Source organism: Nicotiana tabacum, chromosome 3 (assembly GCF_000715075.1).
Source record: "Nicotiana tabacum cultivar K326 chromosome 3, ASM71507v2, whole genome shotgun sequence".
NCBI lineage: Eukaryota > Viridiplantae > Streptophyta > Magnoliopsida > Solanales > Solanaceae > Nicotiana > Nicotiana tabacum.
The window spans coordinates 173,862,012-173,883,475 of NC_134082.1; the positions used below are offsets into that span (position 1 = coordinate 173,862,012).

Below are 21,464 nucleotides of genomic sequence, written 5' to 3' on the forward strand. Positions count from 1 at the left end.
CAAGCGGAGTTCTCTAACAAATTGATACTAAACATCATGAATAAGAAGCTTGAAAACGCCAAGGGACTGTGGCCAGAAGTGCTACCAGAAGTATTGTGGGCCTACCGAACAACTCCGAAAACGAGCACAGGAGAAATGCCATATTCTTTGGTCTACGGGACCGAGGCGATAATACCAGTCGAGGTTGGATAGCCCAGTCTAAGGTACTCCTATGAGAGCGGCACAAGCAACAACGAGGGTAGAAGGCAAGAACTCGATGAAGTCGACTAACGAAGAGAAATGGCATGTATAAGAATGATCGCCCAGAAACATCAAGCAGAATGCTATTATAACAAGAAAGCAAAGGCTAGGCCACTCAAAGTCGGAGACTACATACTAAAGCTAAAACTCAAGCGAGCAAAGATCCCAGGGAAGGAGAGATGGGAACAAATTAGGACGGTCCGTACAAAATCAAAACAAAAGCAAATAAAGGATTATTTCAACTAGAAACAATGGAAGGAGCTACTACCAAATAACTGGAATATTAACCACTCAAATACTTCAACTTCTCAAAGAAAAAGTATCCCCTAAGTCATACTATTTTTTCCCTCACTCGATTTTTGCCCTAGTTGGGTTTTCTCAAGAAGGTTTTTAACGAGACGACGAAGGGAATACTCCAAGTTGAAGTACGCGAAGGTAAGGCCCTGGTTACCATTCCATTTCTTGACTTCTCACTATTCTCCAGATCGACCAATGAAGGGACTATATAGACCGGGCCTGGGATTGGAATGCCAGCCAACACCCAAAAACCTGTAAATTTCTCCATGTAAGAAATGCAACAATGCCAAGGCAATAAACTTTACACTTACTAGCACACTTCTCTCAAATTCAGGTTATGTTCAACCTTGTTCGAACTAACACCTGCCGGCCCTCGGCCATAACTAAATAGAGGTTATGTTCGACCTTGTTCGAACTAACACCTATCGGCCCTCGACCATGATTAAACACATATTTTGCTCGACCTTGTTCGGCAATGATTAAATATAAGATATGTTCGACCTTGTTCGAACTAACACCTATCGGCCCTCGGCTATAAACTAAATTCAGGTCGTGTTCGACCTCGCTCGAACTAACAACCGGCCCGTGGTCGAAACTTAAATGAAAAGTTATGATCGACCTCATATAAATACCTATTGGCCCTCGGCCGCAATCTAACGAAAGGTCATAACCAAACAAGTCGACGATCTCGGCCGTGTTCCAACGCATAAACAATAGAAGCAAAAACATACAAGTACAAAAAACAAACCACAAGAAAAAAAGCAGATATAGAGAACAAATTTGGCATTTTATACTTAAAATATTTTTTACAAAGGCTCTTGAAGACGCCGCCAAAAATACACAAAAGTTTACAAAAAAGAGAAAAAGAAAAAATACTGATCACCATCATCGTGATCTTTTGCTCCTTCACCGCCTTGGCCACCGGTGCCCTCGCCATCTTGGTCCCCCTCGCCACTGTCGCCTTCACCTCTGAGTATGCGGTATCGTACCAGGCAGCCTCCTCAAGTCAATCCACACCTTCATCATCACCTTCGCCAGCCTCAGGCATAGCAGGATCATACCCACAAGTAAGTTGGGTTTCGCAGGCCTTCACACGAACACCTTCAAGGGCTTCATCAGAAATGGACCCGCCACATGCAAATCTCAAAAGATATCCAACTAGGCCTCGGCATGAATTCACTCCTCATATAAATCCCGAGGAATGTTAAGAAAGTCCGAAGTACGGGAAGAGGATGGTCGTTCCAGTAATTGAGCCTTCTCGGCCTCCAAGGAAATCACTCGATCATGGAAAACAGAGGCCTCTCTTTCCAACTCCCATATCCTTGCATCAAGCCGTTCTTCCTTGAGCCTGGCCGTCGCTAAGTCATTCTCCTGCTCAAAACGGAGAGTTCGAATCACCACCTGAAGGAACTCCGCTTTATTCAGAGCCTCTGACCGCGCCGCCTCCTCCTTCTCCAACTCTTCCACTTTCTCGGTAACTTCGCCATTAAGGACCTCCATCTGGAGCCAGTATTCCTCTAATTGCATGTGCAGCTCGACCACTTGTGCCTGAAGGTTGATGCACTGGGCCTCTACGGCTCTGCTGACCTCAAGCTCCTCGTCCCTACTCTTCAACGTCCCCTCAAGGATGCTACACTTCTAGACGACTCTCACCAGCTCGTCATCCTTCTCCTTCAATTCATCATGAAGGGCCTACAAATTGCCGCACTCACCAAACCGCCTGCGAAATTCCCGGTACTTGCCGCGGTACTCGAAATATTTATTTTTCAACCTCTCAAATATTTTCTTACGGTTCTCCTCCCTTCGGGAACTTTCAATCTCCAAAATCACAGTCTGCAATCACAAAAGAAAAAAAGCAAGGCAAAAATGAAAATGCCCCTGCTAACAAAGGTGAAACACTAAATACAGAAAAAGATAGAAGGACAAAACACTAAATACTCACCCTAAGAGCAAAACTGGCCATGCTCATCGACAAGGTAACATCGTCCAGTTCTTTGAGGGTCTCACCCTCTATTTTGAAGCAAAGACGGTCGAGGGTAGGAATTACGTTCTCTGTATTCTTTAAAAGATCATGATCCATAGGGATCATAATGGTCCTCTTAGACCCCTCCAACCTTACCTTGAGCTGGGTAAACCATTCATCCATCATCTATAGATCGCTAGCATCAACGTATGAACCCATCTCATAGCCTTCTTTGGCAACGCCTTTGCCTCTCCCATCGGCCGGTAAATAGGTATCATCAGTTGACCGCGAAGTCGACGGTTCCTCTTGCTGCAAAGTGTCAAAAGCTCTAGTAGCCAGCCCTTTGTCCTCCAGTATCACAGAAGGGAGGGACATACCCACGTCAACCTCCACTGACCTTGCAATCTTAGACACTAGCCCGATATCGTCTTTAATGACAATGGTCGCCGTCTTGCACAGCGTAAAATCACCTGCCACAGAGTCAACGGCCCGGAGGACACCGTCGCCGACATCCATAGATCTCCTCAGAAAAGAAAACAAGAGGAACTTACCTGTCGAGAGGGGAGTAGGTCCAAACCTTTTCAAAAAACCCGAGTACTCGCGAATCCCTACAATATAAGGAATAAGTCGACCAACCCAATCGGAAATGTCGGCGACCGAAGGAGGAGGCGTAATCTTGGCTACACAAGTAAGGAACTTAAAGTCAAAATCCCCGGTCGGGCACCAAAAAAAATCATCAATCAAGTATCTACAAGGAAATTGAATACTTATGAGTATCGTTCCAGGTTCCGGTAAAACTGTCGACATTGGCCACCACGTCTTCGGTCTTGACGAAGAAGAAATTGAACCAGAATTGGCAGGTGGCTTGTCGTCCATCTTTACCACCAAATATCTACCCCCTCGATGGCAAAGATTTACCATTGTTACCCTATAAAAACTAAAGGCAAAGAGATGTATCAAATGTCGAAGCGTCAGTTCGACCCCGACCAGCTCGGCAAATTTGGTGAGCATCTGAATAAGTTTGTAAACATACGGCGGGAGCTGAACAGGCCAAGGCCAGTAATAATGGCAAAACTCCTCCGCCAACGGATGAAGAGGAAGAGTGTAGCCAACTTGGAACGTGTAGGCATTGAAGACGCAGTACCCAGGACGGTGAGTCGTCACAGCGTCCCACCCCGCCATAATCAACTTGACATGATTGGGAATATTGAATTTAGACCTAAGCTCTTCCAATTCTTTCACCGCCATCACCAACCGAAAAGCTTCAGGATCAGCGTTAGAGGACTTGGTAAAATCAGATCGGGAATCGGGGTTGCGTGGAATTATCTCTTCTACCAACAGGATGGCTCCATCGTCAGCGGTGGCAGGAACACCCTCCTCAGAGGAAGGATACGCCACTGCCAAGGGGGTGACATTAACACCCCTCACCAGACTCAGAAGATATGTTAGACATCATTTTCAATAAGAGAATGGGGTTTTCGAAATAAAAAGAAGAACAAATGACATGATAAGCCTTAGAAATAGAAGAAAAGGAGTGATATGCAAAGTGAATCAAGCAAGCTAGTGATGGCGGAGAAGAAGGAATTTGAAAAGTTCCAAAAATTGGAAAAGCTTCCCTTATTTATAAGTTTGGAAGGCACCCAAATCGAAATTGTATGAAACATAATTAGCACGAAACTCGAACCAATAGAGTCAATCAAGAGATCCACCCGAATCGATGCAACGCATCGAGAAACGGCATCATTATGATGCACGGGGTCGTGACGTTCTATTCGTGGCCCAGATAACTCCAAATAATTTTTCGGGCAATTTGATAGATTCAAAATATGCGGACCACAAAAAAGTCACATAGTCCCATCTCCACAACCACGACCCCCGCCAACATGCATGACATTGTCCGCTCATCGATCTCGTACGGGGGCACTGTCTCAATAAGTGGAGGAACTAACTGTATGGGTCAAAATCCGCTCGTATAATATTTTGCAAGATAATACTAAAAAAGGAACTCTCGAGTCATTGTTGGTCGAGATGGGCCAAGAAGCAGCAAAGTCCTTGGCTGGAGTAGAGACATGAGCCGTAGTCGAGACGTCGACGAGAGCCGTAGTCGAGATGTCGACGAGAGCCGTAGTCGAGATGTCGACGAGAGCCATAGTCGAGATGACAACAAGGGTCGAGGTTGAATATCATTGATGAGAGTTGTAACGGCTAGTTTGTCAGGATAGGGTACTAAAAGAGAATATTCTAGTGGATATTCTCTGCACTTGTACTATTAGGGTTTCTCAGGAGCATGTCTCATATATATAAAAAAAAGAGAATGAGAGGGCATGTGTGATATTCACTTGTAAGAACTCACTTTGACAAAAAGATTCTCTTTCTCCTGCTAAGATTCAAACAACACCTTTTCACTAAGATTCTAGTTTATACTATTCCATACTTTTCCATCAGATCCGAGAATAACTCGAATATTCAAAGATTTATCTGTCATTCATCATTGTCACGAGAAACATCCATCTATTTCATCCTTTATTGGGTGAATCATTCCTGCTATTTACTTAAATATCATTTATTGATAGTCATTGCTATTGAATGCTACTTTATTGTTCATGCTTTTTAGAATAGTTATTGCATCTGCCATTACTATCTAATTGAGCCCACCCATTAATTATTGCACCCTTGAAAAATTTATCTAAAAAATATTATTATTAACTAAGTTTAACCCCTAATTACATAAATTTAATTATTTGAACCAAGATACATATTTTATGGTCAAACAGACCATAGTTGCATTAACACGAAGCCCATCATAATGCTTGTGGACTGAAATCATGGCGAAAATTAAAGTCTTGTTCTTGTTTTGCATTGAGCTGCAAATATTTCGAGCAGGCTTACTTTACTTTACCGATATTATAAAATGGAGAACGGGTGTTGTGTTGCAGTGGTGATGGGTTGAATGTTGATTATTTTGCCTAGTTTAGTAATTGGCGAGTTATTTGTATAATGGTCCATTTGTTATGTTTTTTATTTTTACACACATCAGGAAAATGTTAATCACCGGCAACTTAAATGTAATCAAACACTGATTACATTTGTCAAGATAAAAAGATACCTAAAGTATGTAAATTAAGGACGCCTGAACAAAAAGGGTATGCAAAAAAAAGTTCATGCAAGTTGAGAAGGTAAAATGTGTACTGCGACATAAAAACCCAAAAAAAAAAATTAGATGACAACACGCATGACATAATGTTAGGCCAAGGTATTGTTAATCAGGTGTCATGCGGAAGCTAGCAAAGCAGACTTGAACGACAATAAATCCGACAACAAAAGAGAAATCTACCAAAAGAAACACAAACATTTAACGTGGTTCGGTCAACTGACCTACATCCATAGCGGAGATGAGCAATCCACTATATAAAAAAGAGTACAAAATATCGAGAGAACAACCTCAGCAAACACAAGTGACACACTAACACTTGTCCCGTAAAGTTCTCCCCCTAAATACTACTCTCAAGCCTCTATGGCTACATTGTGGATACTACTGAATGAGAAAGACAGATATTCAATTTATAGAACTCCAAACTTTTTACTACAAGAAAAAGGACTAGCCAAGTATAGGAGAATTATAATTTCCTTCTACAAAAAGGAAAACCCAATTAAGATAATTATATTGTCCTTCCTTCAACAAATAAAAAAATCAAATATGATAAGAAAATTATAGCAAACACCTAACAATATTCCTAATATATAGAAACAAGCTCAGGCAGGGTTACTCAGAATATCAGATGGGCTTGACAAAGCAGACACCTACTTAATTTGCTTTGCTTAGATGCATATGCTTTGCTAGCTCTGCATCTTTAAACAGAACGACACCTGATCTGATATCATGAGGTTGCCTTTTTGTAGTGATGATGAAGATCTGCATTTGCAGATGTTACTAAAGCAACATATCGAAGCGCCACGTGTTCAACACAAATAAGCTCTCTTCTTGACACGTTCCAATGGGGTTGCCTACACTTACTGTTCAAGCATACCAATTCTGCTTTCTCATTTTCCTCACCCTAATTTGCCTCTTCAACTCCTTCAAAGAGCACCACCACCTCTAAGCTTCTGCAAAGCGTCAAAAATACTACTTAATATCTCACTTCCCAAGTTCTTTAAACTCATATGGCATGCACAGCACCACAAGCTAAGCCACGCATGCAACTCTTTGCAGCGTACGTGGCACTTCTCGCTGTTATATATATTTGGCATTCTTCTCGTTCTTTTTCAACCCATTTCTCAGCGCTAATGTTTCAGTTTTCTCGTTTACTATTTTTACAAAAAAAATAACAAAGATGACAACCCAAGTTCAGAAGAACTTCTCCAACTACTTCGAGAATTGGATGAGTCAACTTGAAGAGTTCCTCAGGCTACTACTTATGGTTCCAAAGGAAACTTCATACGTCAAAGATCACGAATCTTTGGTGAACAAAATGACCACACATCACAAAGATTACTACACTGTCAAATGGGCAGCAGCGCACGAAGATATCTTGTCATTTTTCAATCCAGTTTGGTTAAGCCCTTTGGAAAATGCATACTTATGGGTCACTGGCTGGAAGCCATCAATGGCCTTTCGCCTAGTTGGTGCTAATTCCGAGTTGAGTGATGAACAGGTGAAGAGTATTGATGCTTTGAAGGTGAAAATTAGAGCAGAGGAGGAGAGAGTAGAGAGAGAAATGGAAAGGCAACAAGTGGCGTTGGGGGATAGAAAAATGGTGGAATTGGCAAGGTTAAATAGCAGTAGAGTGAGAACAAGTGGTTGCAGTAGTGACTCTGACTCAAATAATCAGTTGGATGGGCTAGTAGAGGTGGCGTTGAAAGGGTTAATGGTAAGTTTAGAGAGGGTGATGAAAATGGCTGATTGCGCTAGGCTTAAGACGTTGAAGGGCTTGTTGGATATCTTGAATCCTAAACAGTGTGTGGATCTCTTGGCTGCTATTACGATGCTTCAAATACAGATGAGGAAATGGGGCAGAAAAAAAGAAAATCTTCGCAGTTAGTTTGAAAGTTTAAAGAAAAATTTGAATATTAATATATTACTTCTATAGTTTTCCTGTACAATTTGGTTAGGTTTAGCTAGTATGAGAGTAGGGGATGATGTTTGTGTGCGTGACATTTTCTTTTTATTGCAACGGCTTTTTAGCTTTTGTTACTGTAATATACAATCTTGAAGCATTTTGTCCGTCTTTGGTTATTGTACTCTGTTCAATATGGCATCAAAGATTGACTAAAGGTCAAATCATAAAGAAACCCCGTTCCTCTCTTCCTGATACAACAGCACCTTTCTCTTTTTCTCTCTTTCACACATTCGTACTCATCTTCTTCTTCAAACATAGCCTAACATCAGGGAAAAGATAAATAGAGAATATTGAAAGAAATAACACCAGATCATAATATTCCAAGCGATATCCAAAGGAAAGCAAAGATATATATGCAACACATGTAAAACATATATTGCTTCTTACATGGCAAAATATGCAGATTTCAGAAATCAATGGCATGTAGCTCTCTAAGAAGGCAACCCTCCAACATTATTATACAAAATAAAGCAAAACACAAAAACACAACTGGAAATCAAGAAAAAATAGGAAACTTACCGCAACTTCAATGAACCTATGCTGAAGAAATGTTAAAGAGGTAGAGGCATTTGATAACATTGAACGCCCTGTTCAAATCCACTTTGTTTAAACCAACTTTTGATCACGAAAGAGAATGCATCATACAAATATCCCACAAGGAATAGTAGAATGCAAGTTATCGCGAAGAAGACAGTTTTCCGAAAGAATGAACTAACTTTATACTATTAGAAACAGAAAAATGGTTACACAGGACTTGCAGTTGACATTAGTGAGGTATATTTTAGTGCATTTATACATAGCAGCGCAATGCTCGACTTACAAATATAGACACACTAGTCTGGTTTAAGCTGCCTCGGAGGATAGAATCTCGAGTTCAGCCCACCAGAGAGGAGATAGACTTGGAACTGCAGCCTCAGGTGATATATCAATCGCTTCCCTTAGCTTTGTAACGACTTCCTTTATAGTTGGTCTTTTCCGTTGATCTTCTCGAAGACATTCTCTGATTACATCACATATAACCATAAGCTCATTATTTTTGAAGGACTTCAATGTTGGATCAACCAAGCTGCTCAGATTCTGTTTATCGTTAAGGTATTGCTCCGCCTAAACACAAGAAGGGATTAACAAAGCTTCGCTAGTCTTCTCATTCAGGCTAGGGAACACGAGGTAGCTATCAAGATCTAACAAAATAAGGAGATCATATGAAATAGAATTGAGATTTACCGAGTTCAAAAGAGACTCTCGTTCTGAGTAAGGCGACTTTCCAGAAATTACTTCCAGCAACAAGATCCCAAAACTATAGACATTTGTGTCGGGATCAGCAAGTGGTGGCAGTTCAGAGTTTTCTATATCACCACTGGCGGACTTTGACTTGACTAGTATTTCAGACCAGAAAGCAAGCTCTGTAATCTGAGGAAAAAAAAGTATTCTTTTAATGCAAATTATTACACAAAGTAAAAGGTCTCTAAATTCATTGTCGTATATGAAGTGTCTTGTTGACATATATAGGATATATGGAAATATGTATTCGTAATGAAGCACACCTTAGCAGCATAATCGTCAGTAAAAAATATGGCCTGTGAATTCACATCAGAATGGTACAATGGAGGATTCAAATTGTGCATGTACTCGAGACAATATGCTGTCCCCATTATAGCTCTCATTCTTGAAGGCCAGTCAAGAGGGTCAGCTTCTTCAACTGAAACCACGAAATATGTTAGTTTTCATTACTTAAATCACACTACCATCGTAAATGATTTAACTAATATTTGCACTGCTAACTAGTTTACCATGCAGATGCTCAAAAAGAGTTCCATTTGGAGCATACTCAAAGACCATCATCCGTGTGAAAGGTTCATCCTCCTCACAGTATCCAATTAGATTAGTGAAATTCTTGTGGTTTATCCTTGACAGTGAATCGATCTATCCAAGTTAAACATCATATAAGTAAATGTAATTGAAAAGAAGTAAAGAGACAACTAGGATGTCACTACAGAAAGAGTGACACAAGTAAGAAATTACTTTAGCAGCTTTTTATTTGTGAAAGAGATGATAAACTAACCTTCTTCCTGAAGGCCGATTCAGAACGCTTGGACCAATCTTTCAGAGAATTTATAGGAGTTGACACAACAGCAATCTCTACTCCACTGGATAGAGTTCCCTTGTAGACAGTAAATGTATCTTGATTGCAAATGATGTTGCTAAAATCCTCGCATGCAGTTATAAGCTCGGACCTGTTTAGTTTTGGGACCCCTACAATTGTTTTCATGCACGACACATGAGAAACAATATATGAGTACTAAATTACGCATTCACCTTCTTATGGTTGTCATCGAACAATATACATTTACGTAGGGAAGTGAGCTGAAGAAAGTAAAATTGATGCAGAATGACTATTCATAATTTCTAAGAAGTAAACGTGGAAATTCCAACCTACAAATGTTATCTCAAACAGGGCTGTAAAAAGTTAACTCACTCGTAGATTATCAACTCTGCCAATCCTTCCTACAGAAAAAATTAGAGGGGAATATGTTCCTAACTCTCCCCTTATTGTCATTGCAAATGATAGTGAAAGAATCGAGGCTAAGAATACATTTTCTTTTCCCCAAAAAATAAAAATGTTAGTCCCCAATATTTTGAATTTGTCCCCATTATTTCGAATAACAGTCCATTCATAAAACTATCATTTAATGCAGCCAATCAACTAGATTGACTCCCGCTCTAACACGCTAACTTCAAATCCGAGGTTGGAGTGGGAAGGGGCATTACCAAACACTAAAAATGCTTTAGGCTCCTGTCCAGGAAGCCTCAGAATGGGCTTTCATAAGCGTCAAAGGTTGGGATTATATTCACCATAGAGAAATGGACACAACAGTTGAACTAGATCATATGGATATTGGACAGAATACCAGCAGTGTCATCACATCAGTTTTGACACAACATTATTCTAAAGTACCTGTAATAAATGCTTTCTGCAGCTGTCCACTCAATCCAGTCTTCCAAGGGCCTATTGTTTGCACAGCTTTGCTCTTGCAGATGAAGATCAGACACACAAAAATAGCAACCAGAAAAACCCCAATGCCAATTCCTATATACTTCCATGTACTTGCAGATTTTCTACCAGGTGGGGCTTGGCTAGCAGTTGGCTGTTTAACGGCACCATTAGAATGTCCCTGAGGAGTTTGAGGCTCATGCTGTTGAGGTGAGGATGGTATAATTGGAAGAGGAGGAGTTCCCACAGTATTTGGTACAGCACGAAAGGAACCACTACTTCTACTGCTTGGCATAGGAACAACAGGTCCCAATGGTTTCCCTCCATTGGCAGGAACAGCAGCAAGGTTACTGGATTGTTCAACTAACTTACGACGTACAGTGTTTCCTTGGTTCTGTACAGCGTGGATGAAGTGAGGCCTTAGGGAACCTGCCAAACAAAAGAACATAACATATTCTTTTTGTGTACAATTCTTTGAAATTCCAATAAAAGGTGTCACAAAATGATTTTCACTCACCTTGCAGGTTGTCAGAGCATAAGTCTGCATGATCACCCAAAAAGCCAGGGAACCTTTAGGAAACAAAATAATTGCTTCTGAACCGCTAAAATTTTAGAAAGCATAACGGTGAAAGAAACCTATTTAGTTACTTACAGTGTGAAGAAACTAAGATAACACGTAAGTGTCCCTTTAATTGGTCTGATAAAGGAGCCTATGGTCTTAAATCGTCTCAAACATCCACGCCTGATGCTGCCATAAAAAGGCAACAAATTTTCAGAGTGAAGCATGAAACTAAAAGCATCTGACTGAGAAGTAAAATGAAAGCATATTAAATGGATGGTAATTTTAACACCAAGCTAAACGTTTTAGTAGTTAGTACTCTGACACCAGGTATAAATCTAAAACTTAAGTTACTTATCCAAGAGTGCCTAGATCCCGAATTCAAACAGGGTCAACAGGACCAACCTAATACATTTGTGCTTATAGTTATAGTCAGCTGAATTCTTCATGTTGCAAAACAGGCATACTATAAAATCAAGTGTTCTTCTGCTCATGGCAAAGAGTCAAAGACTAGTTGCATACCTAGCAATTTTAGTTGACAATATACAGAAAAGTCAAGAGAATAAGAAATGTGCAATGAGACATATAAACAGATGGTTATATTGATGAATGAGAAAATGTCACAGATAGATGAATCACAGCTACAGAGACACTAAAATCCAATCCCCTCTAAATATTGTAGGGGCGTCGAAGATGGTTTAGAGAAGGGAAGTGAAGAAACCAGCATGTGAGAAATGGAAGGAAGAATTTCCACATACTAGCGAAAATGCAACTGCACTCCTCATCCTCACACGCCTCGCCACAGAATGGTGCAAGACAACTATTGCTATAAGATCTCAAACATACAGCAACGATATTGGAAACATGACAAAGCAGAAACCAAATTCACAAAAAACACAGGTCATGAAAGTATTATGTTCTCCCATCAAGTCCCAGCTCTACTTTCAATTTTCCAGATGTCATTCATCATCAACAGTGATAAGTTGTTCCCCACGCTATACAACAGACAAAAGCTTGAATTCTAGAGAAAGCATGAGAGACTATTAAGGGCACTATCTGCATAGAAAATATTCAAAAGATCTTCAAAGCTTCTCCAGAGGATAAGATATCGTCGACTGAATTTTACTAGTAAACTTATTGCAGGAGGCAGTGAACCGCTTATGAAAGACTAAAGGATGTTATTATGAAAGTAGAATGGCATATGTTTCTCAAATGGCTTGAATACAGATTTTATGCGTTTGCAATATCATTGAACACAGATACAACTTCAAAATGCAGCACAACTGGAAGATGAAGATAAAAGGACAAACAACTAAAGGAGTCTTACCAATGCCCAAGTTTTCTGTTTATGCAGCAAGTACCGGCAGCAACACCAGAGGTGAGGTAATCATCAAACTGAAATTCGGAGAGCAGATGAAGCTTCCAAATTTCCACAGGAACCTTCCCTTTGAAGTTATTGTCACAAATCAACCTGCGGCAAAAAGCATCAAGCACAATTCAAGAGCATTTTGTTAGTAATGTTTTTGCATACATCCATACAAACATATTAAAGCACAAAGACGCGACAAAATATCAGCTTACAGTCTTCTAAGTGATTGCAAATCTCCTATTACTGCTGGAATTCTTCCACTCAACTTATTATCCCTCAAGTCAAGCACTTCCAGCATTCTGAGACGTCCAAATTCTTTAGGAATAGGACCAAAGAGATGGTTTTCAGAAAGCACACTGTGGACGAAAAGCATTCAGAGAAGAAGAAAAATTATTAAAATTCTAAAACAAGTTATACATAGTACATAGATGCAGAACAGTGGATGGTGAAGCTATGATTACCAGAAATCTACCCAATTACTCTTTGTAAAAAAAAAAAAAAGAAAAAGGAAAAAATCTACCCAATTTTCGCACGTCTTCTTTGGCAAAAGAAATAAGGTAAAGTTTTTATTTGGTAGACCTCCATTTCAATGTATATGACACTCTTTATATTATGAGACAGCTCCTCAGTAACAAATGGAAACAAAAATGGAAAACTGTACTAATATGTAAATTCGGTGCAATTTCAAATTGTACAGGGATAAGATAGTGTTGACCTAGATCGGGAAGTATTAGTTCCATGAACATAGCACACTAGATATTGTTCTTAAACTAAAACCAGATCCATATAAGTATAGCTGAAGCTTACAGTGATTTTAAGTGAGTGAGATTTCCAAGTTCTGGTGTGAGTATTCCTTTCAATGAATATCCATGAAGGTCCCTAAACAGAGAACAGACAAACAATTTAACAATATATGAAACCACACAAACACTAAAACCCACAACTCAATGGTTTCACTTTGATTGTCATTATCATTTCAACAGACTTGTTGACAGCAAAGCAACAAACACTAACGAACAGATAACATTACGGAATTTTGGGTATGCGTGACAAGAGACTTACAACATTTGCACTTTACCATCCTTACACTGGACACCAGACCACACGCATGGGTCACAATGATCTGGATTCCAGGTTTCAAGAATGCCATATGGATCAGAATCCACTTTCACTTGGAATCTCAGTAATGCCAATCCTGTTTCTCACACCAACAATAGTCAGCAAACAAGAAACATACCAAACACTTAAAACTAGCCAAGACAGAGACACAACACCAGTAGAGCTGTCCAAGTATAAGAATTACCTTCAGAATTAAGAGAACAACAACCGCGAATGTCTAAAACGATAATCAAAAGAGCAAGATACGATAACTTGATTCCATATGTATTCCATCTACCCCCCATGGCTTGCAGAACAATATGTATCAGTGGTTAAGGCAGTAACGATATCTGCTAACACTATACAAAGTGCCACACTCTCCAAGCAATTGAAATCACTCGGGCACACGAAATAAGTTATAAAAAAACAAGAGCAAGTACATCACTATTTGCTTATCTATAAAACTTCTACACTATACACAAACTATATTACAAAATAAAGAAAAAATATTAACCATATTGATACAATTGACAAAATTGGGGTCTCTCATTTTTCTAAGTTACTAAAGTTTAGGCTACAACAACACCTCCAATTTCACCAAACAATGACACAAACTCAGGCTGATGAATCTCCAAAATTCAACCTTTATCTCCAAAATTCAACCTTTATCTGGAAAATGCATAGGCAGAATAGCAAATAATCAGTAAAAATTGTTTCTTGAAAAGGGGGTGGCAAAAAATAGGAGTATTTCACAAGCCAAACCATTAGAGGGGGACGGAAAAAGATCATCAGAGAATAACTATATTTGCAAGCAATCAACAGAAAAACAAAAATCCAAAAACCCAAAAGATGGTGAAATGTAAAGATGCAAAAGAATAAAACTTACCAGAAAGTAGGGGACAAACAGGGCTGTCAATGAAATCTTTTTGCTGCTTTTGTTGCAGAAGTAAAATTGTCAATTTGTCACATTTCATGAAATAATACTCCACTATTTTTCAAACAACTGCAATAAGAAAATGCAGGTGGTGGGACAAATTTGCAGATTTGTTTTGAGACTCCAAAAGACAGCAAAAGGAAAAAAATTGTTGTTGTTTTTTTTGTGGTTGAAAAATATAGAAATAACAGAGATTGAAGAAGAAATTTTGAAATCACCCAAGGAAAACTCTTTTGATTATTTTCTTTCTTTTGACTGGCCTTTGCAGGATGATCTCAAAACAAGAACCTCTCTTCGACCATTTCTCTGAAAGAAGTTGAGGAGGAACAAAAGGACAAAAATAGAAAAATGGGGGGAAAATATTTTTTCTCTCTCCGTAGGAATTTTTTCTTTTGGTTTTCTCATTTCGCCTTGTATTTTTCTTTTCAATTTTGGGGGGTTTTCCTCTTATGTTTTATATTTTATATATTTTAAGCAATTTAGAATATGGTTTTTGTTATAAATATATTATATTATGGATGTTCATTTAATACTCCGTTGTAAATAAGCTTCCTGAAGAAGCTTATCCGTATGGGACTCCACAGTAAATATGTTTATCTATTTAGTATTATATTGGAAATAAGCTTCCTGAAGAAGTTTATCACTTCGGTACCCGGTTATGGATAAACATTACCCCCAGTAGAAGTTTATCCATACCGGGTATAATAAGCTTATCTTTTCAGTACCCAATTATGGATAAACATTACCCCCGGTAGAAGATTATCCATACCGGATATAATAAGCTTATCACTTCGGTACCAGTTATGGATAAACATTACCCCCAGTAGAAGTTTATCCATACCGGGTATAATAAGCTTATCCATTCAGTACTCCGTTATGAATAATTATTGCTCTCAGTAGAAGATTATCCATATCTGGTACAGCAGCAGCTTACACAGCAGCTTGTAGTAGCAGCTTACACTGCAGCTTCCTTTCTTCTATAAATAGAAGAGATTTCAATTCATTATGTACATTAGTTTGAATTCGAATAATATATCAGTTTCTCTCTATACTTGTCTTTACTTTATAGTCTTTATTTCATAACACGTTATCAGCACGAAGCTCTACCATCTCGAGCAAATATTTTGAAAGTATCTGAGGTAAGAACTTTCTTTTCCTAAATAATGTCAAATCTTTCTAAACTTGAATTTGTAGCCCTGGATATATCGGGCAAAAGCTACATGTCTTGGGTGCTTGATGCTGAAATTAATCTTGATGCGATGGGTCTGGCAGACACCATCAAAGATAAAAATCAGGCATCAAACCAAGACCGTGCCAAAGCAATGATATTCCTACGCCATCACCTTGATGAGGGCCTGAAAATGGAATATCTCACTATTAAAGATCCAGTCATACTGTGGAATAATTTGAAAGATAGATATGACCACCTGAAGATGGTCGTTCTTCCACAGGCACGTTATGATTGGACTCATCTAAGGCTACAAGATTTTAAATCTATCAGTGAGTATAATTCTGTTATGTTCAGAATTATTTCCCAATTAAAATTATGTGGTGATAATATTACTGATCATGATATGTTGGAGAAAACTTTTACCACTTTTCATGCCTCGAATATGCTCCTGCAGCAGCAATATCGAGAGATGGGATTTAAAAAGTATTCTGAACTTATCTCACATCTTCTTATAGCAGAGCAACATAATGAGCTATTAATGAAAAATCATGAAAGTCGACCTATTGGTTCTTGTCCATTCCCTGAAGTGAATGAGACGAACTTCCACCAAGCTAAACGTGGAAGAGGTCGTGGCCCCAGTCGTGGTCATGACCGTGGTCGGGGAAGAAACCCCAATCATGGTAATAATAATGCACCAAAGAAGCCTTCTCACCACCAGCAGTGGAAAAGGAAGGAACAAAAGCATGAAGCGGTGCAAGCGCCAAATGTAGAAAATGCATGCTATAGATGTGGAGGAAAAGGGCACTGGTCACGTACTTGTCGTACGCCAAAGCACCTGGTTGAGCTTTATCAAGCCTCCCTGAAGAAGACAGAGAAAAATGCTGAAGCAAATTTTATTTCTGAAGATAATTTAGACTTCATGCATTTGGATGTAGCTGATTACTTTGCACTCCCAGAAGGAGAAACAAGTCATGTAATCGGTGGTGAATCTGTAGAAATGTAAATATTTTAATTTTTGTTATTTGTAATAGATAGTATGGTTATGTAATTGTTGTACATAAAGAAAAATTATGATTTGATAATGATGTTTACTATAATATATCTTATTTATGTCATTTTAAAGAATATGGATAATATTATTAGATCAACTTCAACTCTAGCAGAGTTTGCAAGAAATATACAACCACCAGAAGTAGTTATATTTCATATATCTCATTGTAATTATATTTTGTTAACCACCAGAAGTGGTATATGTCTATGATTACCAAAAGTGATAATTTAGGCTTTCTATAGTTACAATTGAAGATAAGCTACATAAATATTCTCTATATTAAATGCACGCCTCGATTTGCTCCTGAAGTAGTAAATATTTTAAAAGAGGTTGAGGCATCACAATTTGATGTGATTAATGCGCATTCAGATAATTATGTTCGATTTCCTGAAGGATGAGAACTTTTGATAATATTAATTCATTCCCTGAAGTGAATGTGACAATACTAATAAGTCGGGTAAATATGAACGCGCTCTTGATGTGAATACATTACAATTCACCTCCAGAAGAGTTAATATAATTGAGAGAATATATACTCAATATTTCGTATTTTAAATTTGCTCCTGAAGAAGTAACACAGTTGAAATTGCCTCCTGAAGTGGAAAAATATTATGAAGAAGAGTTTTCGTGTGCTTAAACAATTGTTTTACATTGTTTATTTGCTTGTGATTTTCTTTCATGACACCAGCAGTGTCTGAGCAATATTTGATAGTACAAAATGTATCAATAACTCCTGAAGAGTTAAATGTTTGCCTAAAGAATACATGACACCAGTAGTGCCAGATATATATTAGATTGTGGATAATAAATTAAGGCTCTCGAAGAGCTTATATACAAATATGTCATTCATATTATATGATTATGGTCAAAACATATGTTGTAGTAAACCTGAAGTTTACTAATACAAATGGCTATCATATTGAGACTACAAATGATTGGAAGATTGATAATCTTCATGTTTCCACAATCATAGGGGGTAAAATAATATGTATGTGAGAAGTTACCCGCCTTATTCTTTAATTTGTATTATATCATGTATCACAGTAAACTAGAAGTTTACTAAAGCAAAAGTTTATGCCATAGTAAACCAGAAATTTACTATGAGATAGCACATGACATGATAAACTTGAAGTTTTCATTTGCCATTTTTAAATGAGCTATTTGAGAATTCAGATAAGCATATACTAAAGAACTAGAAGCTTCTTCAGGAATTCTCATGTGTTGCTTGTTCTCATAATGAATTGATTATACCAGCTAAAGTTGGGACTAAGACCCCTGATTCTGAAATATATAAAAGGTGAATATGGGCCCGTTCACCTATCATGTGAACCACTTATAGGTGCATATATGAGATGGTTACATGTGTAATTATTGTCAACCTGCAGTTTGACATTTGGAATTGCTTTTCTCGATTAAGAGCATAATTTTCAGATTATGAAATCAAGACAGTTCATCTTGATAATGCTGGTTTATATCCAAGCTGGTTTAGCATTGAATACCTCATATTAATGTCTAAACCATTGCTTATGATAACAAAGCTTCATGTGTTAGTCTAAGATTTTCTAAATTGCATATAACAGCACTTGTATGCATCAGATCAACAATATATGATAAGTCCTCCCTTCACAATTGGTTTAGGATCAGAAACCAAATATTTTTACTATTTTTTGTTGCGTGGTATATGATTAATTTTTCTACCATAATACACAAAGATAAGTTTTCCAAAGATAATTGGGGATATATGTTAGTTTTTCTAACATTTGGGGGATGGAATAAACAGTTGAAAAATATGCTATATGAATCGAATTATCATGATCCTCATTTAGAAGATAATTCAAGTCGAATGCCAGAAGCATTTGCTGATCCAAAATTAAATATCATATTTCAGCTGTAAATGCTCCTATTAAAATTAAAGTCCCTGCAGGATAGAGTTTACTGTACGCATGAAGCGTGGTAGACCAATCGGTTCCAAAGGTAACAATCCTTGAAAAATAGTAGGAGCTAATGATCAAAATGATCATAATGAGGAGGAAATATGCTCTAGAAGAGCCCACGACATAACATTTCATGAAACTCCCGGAAAAGTTCAGGTACCTGAAAATAAAGAAAGTGATGAGATCTCCACAAGTTATGTCGCTTCAGAACTGACACAAAATGATCGTCGACGATACATTTAATACAATATAGTGCACAATATTGTAAACGATTGTGAGGATCAGACTAGCAGTCCAGACACTTGAAGATGTCGTACCATTTAGATACAAGTCTTAACCTATATGACTTATTTGGCTAAATCTATATGAAGATCCTTGAAGGATTGAAAATGCCCGAATCATATAATTCAAGTCTTGAGAAATGTACTCGATCAAATTATAAAGATCTTTGTACGGTTTAAAGCAATTTGGGCGCATGTGGTATAATCGCCTTAGTGAATATTTGCTGAAAGAAGGTTACATAAATGATGTTATTTGTCCATGTATTTTTATAAAGAAAATGACATCAGAATTTGTTATACTTGCTGTTTATGTTGATGACATAAATCTTGTTGGAACTCCAGAAGAGCTTCAAAAGGCAATTGAATATCTTAAGAAAGAATTTGAGATGAAAGATCTTGGAAAGACAAAACTTTGTCTTGGTCTGCAAATTGAATATTTAGCAGATGAGATCTTTATCCATCAATTTGCCTATACAGAAAGGGTCTTAAATGCTTTTACATGGACAAAGCGCACCCATTGAGTACACCAATGGTTGTTCGATCACTTGAACTAAATAAGGATTTGTTCCGACCTCTAGAAGAGGACGAGGAACTCCTTGGTCCTGAAATACTCTATCTCGGTGTAGATGGTGCACCTATTTATCTTGCTAATGCTAACAAAAGTGGTGCAGATCATATTGGTAATGCAGGTTATTTATCTGATACCCATAAAGTTCGATTTCAAACCGGCAAGCAAGGAATGCATATGATTGAGATCAGTGATTCATTCGAGAAACATGTGGGTTGGAATGTGATAAAAGACCCACAATATTATACGGAGACAATGTTTCATGCATAGCGCTATTAAAGGGAGGATTTATAAAAAGAGATAGAACGAAGCACATTTCACCAAAATTGTTCTACACACACGATCTTCAGAAAAGTGGTGACATTGATGTGCAACAAATCCGTTCAAGTAATAATCCAGCAGATTTATTCACTAAATCTTTGCCAACTTCAACTTTTGAGAATATGATATACAAGATTGGAATGCGGAGACTCAAATATTTGAAACATGGTTTTCATCAGGGGGAGTAAAATACGCGATGCACTCTTTTTCCCTTACTAAGGTTTTTCCCATGGGGTTTTCCTTATAAGGTTTTAATGAGGCACCTAGCAATGCGTCTTACTAAATATGTGTACTCTTTTTCCTTCACTGGGATTTTTTTCCCACGTGGTTTTTCCTAGTAAGGTTTTAATGAGGCACATTATCTTTTAATGAACATCCAAGGGGGAGTGTTATAAATATATTATATTATGGATGTTCATTTAATACTCCGTTGTAAATAAGCTTCCTGAAGAAGCTTATCCGTATGGGACTCCACAGTAAATATGTTTATCTATTTAGTATTATATTGGAAATAAGCTTCCTGAAGAAGCTTATCACTTCGGTACCCGGTTATGGATAAACATTACCCCCAGTAGAAGTTTATCCATACCAGGTATAATAAGCTTATCTTTTCAGTACCCAGTTATGGATAAACATTACCCCCGGTAGAAGATTATCCATACCGGATATAATAAGTTTATCACTTCGATACCCAGTTATGGATAAACATTACCCCCAGTAGAAGTTTATCCATACCGGGTATAATAAGCTTATCCATTCAGTACTCCGTTATGGATAATTATTGCTCTCAATAGAAGATTATCCATATCTGGTACAGCAGCAGCTTACACAGCAGCTTGTAGTAGCAGCTTACACTGCAGCTTCCTTTCTTCTATAAATAGAAGAGATTTCAGTTCATTATGTACATCAGTTTGAATTCGAATAATATATCAGTTTCTCTCTATACTTGTCTTTACTTTATAGTCTTTATTTCATAACAGTTTTAAGATTTTTTATGAGTAAGGAGGAGCCCACAGGTGGATGAGTTTACCGGTTAACTGTAAATCGCCGGCCGAGTGGGCCCCCACATCCGAAGTAATAGGGGCGGTATTTTACGGACGTTGACTGGGTCCTACACAGCATGTTGCGTGCCTTCCTCTTATCCTCTAGTTGCTTAGCTGGCAAATGGCAGACAACAAGGTGTGATGGTTGGGAGGATTTAAAAAATAATTCATAGAATCAATTATGTATAAGATACTACTACAATTGTGTGAGTTTGACTTATACATAATTAAGAAATAAAGTAACATTTTTGAAACTGTCACGTTAAATGTACCATAAGATTTATGTGGTTATAAGACTTTTATAACTTAATTTATGATTAAAAAATTTAATTAATTTATAATTTTAAATATGTCATAATAGTTTTTTGGCTATGAAAACCTCCTAAAAAGTAAAATAAAATTTTTTAAGTTAAATTGTCTTTAAATATAAAATCATAATATTCTTTCTAAAATAACTAATTAGAAAATAACGCCAATTAAAATTGAACGGATGAAATACTATGTTTGATTAAAGTGATTTAAAAAA

General features: G+C 37.8%; 2 protein-coding genes across 3 annotated transcripts; one reads left to right on the forward strand and one right to left on the reverse strand.

The window, feature by feature from the left end:
* Positions 1-6,831: 6,831 nt before the first annotated feature.
* On the forward strand, positions 6,832-7,539 carry LOC107809970 (protein DOG1-like 4). Its single transcript, XM_016634681.2, has one exon. The coding sequence runs from the start codon at positions 6,832-6,834 to the stop codon at positions 7,537-7,539; it is 708 nt and encodes a 235-aa protein (XP_016490167.2).
* A 772-nt stretch (positions 7,540-8,311) lies between these two features.
* LOC107809978 (protein MALE DISCOVERER 2-like) lies at positions 8,312-14,982 on the reverse strand. 2 transcript variants are annotated; one of them, XM_016634694.2, is made up of 14 exons: positions 14,522-14,982; positions 13,841-14,304; positions 13,600-13,732; positions 13,345-13,416; positions 12,750-12,893; positions 12,496-12,639; positions 11,262-11,357; positions 11,127-11,179; positions 10,574-11,038; positions 9,680-9,870; positions 9,408-9,540; positions 9,162-9,316; positions 8,842-9,027; positions 8,312-8,721 (listed from the first exon to the last, which is right to left on the reverse strand). In XM_016634694.2, exons 2-14 carry the CDS (start codon positions 13,938-13,940, stop codon positions 8,461-8,463), a joined length of 2,133 nt encoding a protein of 710 aa, XP_016490180.2. In that variant the 5' UTR covers positions 13,941-14,304; positions 14,522-14,982; the 3' UTR covers positions 8,312-8,460. The 2 variants fall into 2 exon arrangements, with proteins under 2 accessions (XP_016490180.2, XP_016490188.2); XM_016634702.2 differs by lacking the exon at positions 13,841-14,304 and having other exon boundaries at positions 14,522-14,877.
* Positions 14,983-21,464: the final 6,482 nt, after the last annotated feature.

Coding starts and splice junctions, on each gene's coding strand:
- LOC107809970 (XM_016634681.2), top strand. CDS start 6,832: ATGACAACCCAAGTTCAGAAGAACTTCTCCAACTACTTCGAGAATTGG.
- LOC107809978 (XM_016634694.2), bottom strand. CDS start 13,940: ATGGGGGGTAGATGGAATACATATGGAATCAAGTTATCGTATCTTGCT. Junction 11,358..12,495: donor AACAGAAAACTTGGGCATTG/GTAAGACTCCTT, acceptor TTTTTATGGCAG/CATCAGGCGTGGATGTTTGA. Junction 11,180..11,261: donor TATCTTAGTTTCTTCACACT/GTAAGTAACTAA, acceptor TGTTTCCTAAAG/GTTCCCTGGCTTTTTGGGTG.